This window comes from Phalangium opilio, unplaced genomic scaffold, assembly GCF_054372755.1.
Source record: "Phalangium opilio isolate 3A_F unplaced genomic scaffold, DU_Popi_V2 ptg000015l_1, whole genome shotgun sequence".
NCBI lineage: Eukaryota > Metazoa > Arthropoda > Arachnida > Opiliones > Phalangiidae > Phalangium > Phalangium opilio.
The window spans coordinates 1,842,412-1,848,669 of record NW_028324150.1 but is presented as its reverse complement, the minus strand read 5'-3'; the positions used below and the strand labels follow the sequence as shown (position 1 = coordinate 1,848,669).

At 39.3% G+C, this 6,258-nt stretch overlaps 1 protein-coding gene and 1 long non-coding RNA gene across 2 annotated transcripts; both read left to right on the top strand.

Moving 5' to 3' along the window:
- The first annotated feature begins 1,957 nt into the window (after positions 1–1,957).
- On the top strand, positions 1,958–3,501 carry LOC149704644 (uncharacterized). The gene is made up of 4 exons (XR_016381644.1): positions 1,958–2,211; positions 2,750–2,867; positions 2,925–3,018; positions 3,325–3,501. It is a non-coding gene; the product is annotated as an uncharacterized LOC149704644 (long non-coding RNA).
- Positions 3,502–3,515: 14 nt separating this feature from the next.
- LOC149704643 (uncharacterized) lies at positions 3,516–5,899 on the top strand. The gene is made up of 4 exons (XM_089865689.1): positions 3,516–3,637; positions 4,533–4,694; positions 4,802–4,912; positions 5,815–5,899. Exons 2-4 carry the CDS (start codon positions 4,533–4,535, stop codon positions 5,857–5,859), a joined length of 318 nt encoding a protein of 105 aa, XP_089721815.1. The 5' UTR covers positions 3,516–3,637; the 3' UTR covers positions 5,860–5,899.
- The last annotated feature ends 359 nt before the right edge of the window (positions 5,900–6,258 follow it).

Genomic DNA, 6,258 nt, shown 5'->3' with positions numbered 1-6,258 from the left:
ATTTACAAAAATTCTGGTCAAAAATCCAATGCAAAAAACTATCGTCCAATAAACCTCACGTCCACTATATGCAAAGTACTGGAAAAGTGTATCAAATTTGCTTTAACAACTCACCTGAAGCCATTTCTTTCCCCTTACCAACACGGGTTTCTACACAATAAATCTACAGTTACCAATATGTTTTCTTCACTTCACCTATGGATGGATGCCTATGAAAATAAGAAGCGCGTGGATGTCCTGTACCTTGATGTGCCCAAGGCCTTTGACACGTTCCCGCATCCCCGTCTTCTGTCCAAACTCAAGATGTATGGAGTTAACAATAACGTACTACAATGGATATCGGCGTTTTCGCAAAATCGTATGCAGATGGTTCGTGTCGATCAGACGTTAAGTGACCCGTTACTAGTCTATAGTGGCGTACCACAGGGAAGCGTTTTGGGTCCTCTTTTATTCTTGGTATACATTAACGACGTACCAGAACGGCTACAATCTGAATGTCGTTTGTTTGCTGATGATCTTAAACTATTCCGCGTCATCAATTCTTATTCCGACGTTAAAACTCTTCTTGCTTGGTCGTATGCAAACGCACTTTCATTCAATGATTCAAAATCGGTTGTTCAGAGTATCCAAGCCAAGAAAATTTAGCCTACCTCGCCATCTCCGTATTTTCTTGTGGGCAAAAACATCACACGTGTTACCGAACACAGCGACTTGGGTACAATTATAACGGCTAACCTTGACCAACACTCCCATGTCTCTCGCACGGTGACCCGTGTGAATTGCCTCTTGGCCCTAATTAAACATAACCTTTCTGGCCAGTCCCTAACTACTTTGACCTCAATCTACACGACCTTTATTCGACCATTACTGGAATCAGCCTCTTGCCTATGGAACCCCTATCGTGTTCGGGACATAACCCTCCTGGAGGATGTTCAAGCCCGGGCTTCAAAGATCTCGTATATGCTGAAAGCCTTTAGGCGAGAAGACAGACTGAGGTCCCTAAACTGGCAATCTCGAGTTCGAGTGCACTTCCTATACAAGTTCGTAATGCTGGAGACTTGCAGCTCGAGCTAGTTCGAGAACGACGGCGGTTAATTTTGCAATCCATCTTATTATTATTTAGTCTGCATTACTCAGCCTTTGACAGCAGCGCCTCACCACCAGGCGTCGCTTTACCCTGAATCTATGACCTACTTCACTCGCTTCATGACGAGCTATAATGTTTAACCAGTTACTAACTTATCGATGAACATAATCTTTTGAACTTGTGTTGTTAATAGTTGGTACTTTAGAAGGAACTAGTTTAAGAAGTACTTTTTTATTTCTAATTATTTTGCAGACATGCGAGTTCCTTCTGTGTATTTTACGAAAATGCACCCCAAAGTTTTTACAACTGTTTTTAAACGCTACTCGACGTAACTCCAACTTCAAAGTTTTAAAAACGTGGCTGCTAAAAGGGTTAAAGGAAGGCGTTGATGACAAGTTGCCACTCCTCGCTATTCAAATTATTAAAGAAGTTATTAAGGTATTTATAACATGGAGAATAAATTAATAATATTTTCAAATTGAAGAAAAATAAAGGAAAACTTCAGCTAACATAACTGATTACACCTTTAAAGAACGGAATCCTTTTTCTAAACATATAAAAGGAATTTAACATTAAAATTAAATTAATAAGTTACATTAGCATTTAATTAGTTATTAAAAAATCCAGGACTACTGCGCCGGCATCCGCCATTGCAGGTTTAGTAGCGTCTGCTAAATCGAACTTACCTTACCCTTACCTCTCTCGGCCTGTGAGAATTCAACCAATTCCGTTTGGGGTAAGAGAGGTTTGATTTAGCAGACGCCACTAAAGCAGACGCCACGGATGGCGAGGCAGTAGTCCTTGATCGTTTTTAAGACTAATTGAATGTAATTGAATTATCATATTGTAATAAGAGATCATTTACTTATTTCATTTTAATATTTGCTTCCTTTTATATGTTTAGAAAAAGGCCGTTCTTTTAAGGCATAGTGTTTTGTTACCTGCACTTTTCTATTAAATGCGATGCTAATTAATAGATTAATGGCGTCACCAATGAAATCCTGGCCTCTGTCAAGAAAGTGGAGCTTCTTGAAGTAATCAACCAGTTTTTCTCGAGAAGGAAATAAACAGTTCAGCGACTGATGTCTTAAATATTCAAGTAGAATGTTTAAATTTAGTCTCGGGTAAATACCGAGTTTTATTATTCCTATAAAATCCTTTGTTTTTCAACCTGTTCTATATTATCCTATAATTTCATCATTCGGAGATATTTCGTGAACATTTCATTATGCGGACTGGTCTTATAGTTACTAGAAGCCTAAGTTCATAAGATATGTTCCGTTCCAGAAGTTTGTCACTGCATGTTACAAACTGGAGCTTGTCATGAATAGATTCTCGTAAAACGACGCCTGGTGAGTGGGGCGCTGCTGTCAAAGGGGGCTTAGTAAAGCAGACTAAATAGGACATAGATGCGGAAGTTCTGCAAAATTAACCTCCACCACGGCGTGGTGGTGGTTAATTTTGCAGGCCTAATCAATTCACTCGCTTCCGTCGTTCTCCCTCAAACTAGTTATCTCGAGCTGTGTAAGTTTCTCAGTAGCATTACGAACTGTATAGGTATAGTGACGTCATGCTTATGGAAGGAACATATCACTTATAAACTTACGTCGATGCTGTTAATGCCATGAACTTCTGAAAGAAATCTTTTGATTTTTTTTTTAGTTCTTTGCCAAAATATAGAATCCCGCAAGGTCGTAGCCCAAGGATTAAATAGTTTTATTACCGCGGTTTTCGAGCCGAAATTGATTTTTAATTGCCATAATAAGAAGTGCGAACTGGGGTAATTATGGCGTAAGGTATTGCAAAATTCTAAAATTTAATTGTTCATTAATTCTAGCATGGTCATTGCTCTTCAAGCATCTTATATATTAATTAACGCCAGGGATATCTTCACGCCTGAGGTTCAAGAACTTCTAAGAAAATTTAACGAAGTAAGTGAAAGTTTTTTTTTTATTTTAAGCAATGCTTAAACCAGGGTTCATGGAAACCTGGAAATACATTTTTGACTAAAAACTCTGGGAATTTTAAACGATTTTCTTAAAATTCAGGAATATTATAGGAGCATTGTTGGTCCTATATTTTCCTAAAAAACACTTTCTGTTCCTATAAAATCCCATAATTCCGGGGGAGAAAATCCAATTTTTTTCCTGTAAGGAATTTAAATTTTTGGCTGGGCTCCCTGGCATTTTGTTACCTATGATTCTGAATTTTGTTACAATTTTCAAATTTATATTTAGGAAAATGAATTGGAAAGCCTATTAGCTTTGGGTCTATCTAACAATTCACCTGCTGTCCTGAGGTCTGCGTCATCACGCTTGATTTCCGCCATGGAAAACTCTCAACCCATGTCACTTAATTATCTGTACGATAATTATTTATATTCATTGAAACTCTTAAATTCAATTTCAACTTGAATTATTTTCTTTTCGTTTCAGGGCAATTCTCCAAAAGGTAATTGAAAACAACTCCGAAAATTCCAATGATGCCTCGCTCTTTAGGATCAGTCCTTATTTATCAAATTCAACAATTGAAGATGATTTCTCTAATGAAGTAAGTAAAGCTTAAGTTTATAAGTGATATGTTCCTTCCATAAGTATGAGTGCACTTCCTATACAAGTTCGTAACGCTACTGAGAGACTTACAGTACTCGAGATAACTAGTTCGAGGGAGAACGACGGAAGCGAGTCAATTGACTACACTCGGTGGTGGTGGTTAATTTTGCAGGACTTCCGCATCTATGTCCTATTTAGTCTGCATTACTAAGCCTCCTTTGACAGCAGCGCCCCACTCACCAGGCGTACGTCGCTTTACCCTGAATCTATGACCTACCTAGGCCACTTCGTGAGAAGCTCCAGTCTGTACCCAGTGCCCAAACTTATGGAATGAACGTTTGACGGAGAGAACTTATGAAATTTCAGAGACCTTAAGATCTATGTATATTTCATTCAGTATTAATTAAAGAAAAAGGGCAGCTTGCATAACTGATTATACTTTAAAAGAACTGCTTTTTTTCTAAATATAAGTGGAATTAAATATTTTTTAAAAAAATAAATGACAATCTTACTACAATATGATAATTAGTGGATTTAATTAGTCTTAAAAACGATCAAGGACTACTGCCTCGCCATCCGTGGCGTCTACTTTAGTGGCGTCTGCTAAATCGAACCACTTCTTCTTTCCCCCCCTCTACGTCTCTCTCCCTCAGCCTGTGAGAATTCAACCAATCCCGTAGGGGTAGGAGGTTTGATTAAGCAGACGCCACTAAACCAATGGCGGATGACGAGGCAGTAGTCCTTGATCGTTTTTAAGACTAATTAAATCCACTAATTATCATATTGTAGTAAGATTGTCATTTATTTTTAATATTTTCCTAAGAGATTAGTCCTCCTTTTAAGGGCTAATCAGTTATGTCACCTTAACATTTCCTTTACTTTCTAAAAACTAGATGATGCTAGCGAAGAGAGATTCTTTACTGGCGACGAGAGTATTAAGAAAAGGACGCGGGGGCGATGGACCATTGCGTGGCTGTATGAGGTTAAATTTTCATATTTTATTTTTATTATTTCAGGATTACGAACATTACGAAAGGCGACTCCACGAAAACTATGTGAGTTAAATTTTCTTTACATTAGCTTGTATGTGCTAGGAGTTGAACGTGAAAGAAAAAATACTTCAGTCTGAAGTCCTTTCTAAGTGGATTCTATTTGATTTCAGCTTGAAAAGGAAACGCTCACGAAAGCGTATTTTAGTTTGGAACTTGCGCTTAAAGATCAAATGAAATTACTCGCGAGGTACTCTTCGCAGCAAGTGCAAAGCAGCGCTGAGGTGAGTTTCCCAACTATATCCATTGGTGTGAGTGAGATAAGTGTTGACTACCGAATGACTTTACTGTCCCTTTATTGGCTTGAACTACTGAGTGGAGAAAATTCTTCTTTCGCTCTCGAGATCACTTATGTGCTATATTTTCCGAGTTGTCTGCTCGTCTCGTGGTGCGTGTTATAACGTTTTCCAATGGGATCGCTCCGTCATCGCTTTACCTCGGAGGAACTGATCTAGTTGCTCCCAATGAAAGATGAAAGTATTTTCAGAGCGGTTTTGTGACGTCATCAGACTTTCTCGTGTCGGAGCGGTTGCGATCAATCCGGGAGCGACTGGATAGATGGAAGACGCGCCTCGGTCTCGGAGCCGCTCGTGTTTTTCCATTGAAAATTATCTATACCCTCAACTCTCTACTATCGATTTCTATTCTAAGGGGACGTCAGCACGGAGTTCACTATCCAGTTCAACTATATACTTTGTTTTTCTTAATTCTAGACGGCACGTTTAATCCATGAACTACAAGATAGTATTAGAAAGCGCGCCTCGCTTGAGGACTAAAGTTCCATGTTACGCGAAGAAGTGAGGGCGCAAGCCAAACGGGTGGCGCGTGGTTCTTTTAGGGCAGCGTCGCTCTAGCGCCGCGCCGCGACCGATATTTAAACTTTTTCGTCGATTAAAACCATGGCCATAACAAAAGACTTAGGAGTCGAATTAAGTTACGGGACTCTCCCGCTAAGGGAGCTGCTGACAGCCGATCCCTTTAGAAGAACATGTGTTTTTAGCTTATAATTTTTCCAGTCCTTCTGTGTTTATTAGTCTTGGTACTTCACGGGAATTCAAATGATATTAGCTTCTAGTTTCATCTAAGCGTTAAACGTTAATTCAAGTATTTCTTTAATTAAATAAAGATTGGAGGAATTAAAGGCCCAATGCAAGCAATTGGATTCCGATAATAAAGAACGCATTTTAGGCTACGAAACTAAATATGCTGGGTAAGTGCGCTTAATTTGAATTAGAATTTATACGGCACCGTAGTCCTCCCAGCATCCTCAGCGGTTAGGTAGGGTCGTACCGGGCAAAATTGTAAAGGACGCTCCTGGCTCTCTATCTTAAAAATAGAAGCTAGTTCTCGTACAAATAAAATGGCGCTACGCGGCAGCACTTAGCAATCGCCTACCGAACCGAAGGGTAGGGGCGTGTGCGAGCGAGGTACACTGGGAGAGATACGGTGCCGCAGGTCGCCCATCATCATTTCCAATCCATATCAACTCCCTTATCCCTGAAAATAGTACTGATAAAATAATTGGCTATTTAGGCCCAAAATTTGGCCTTGAATAGCTCACCAAATCATG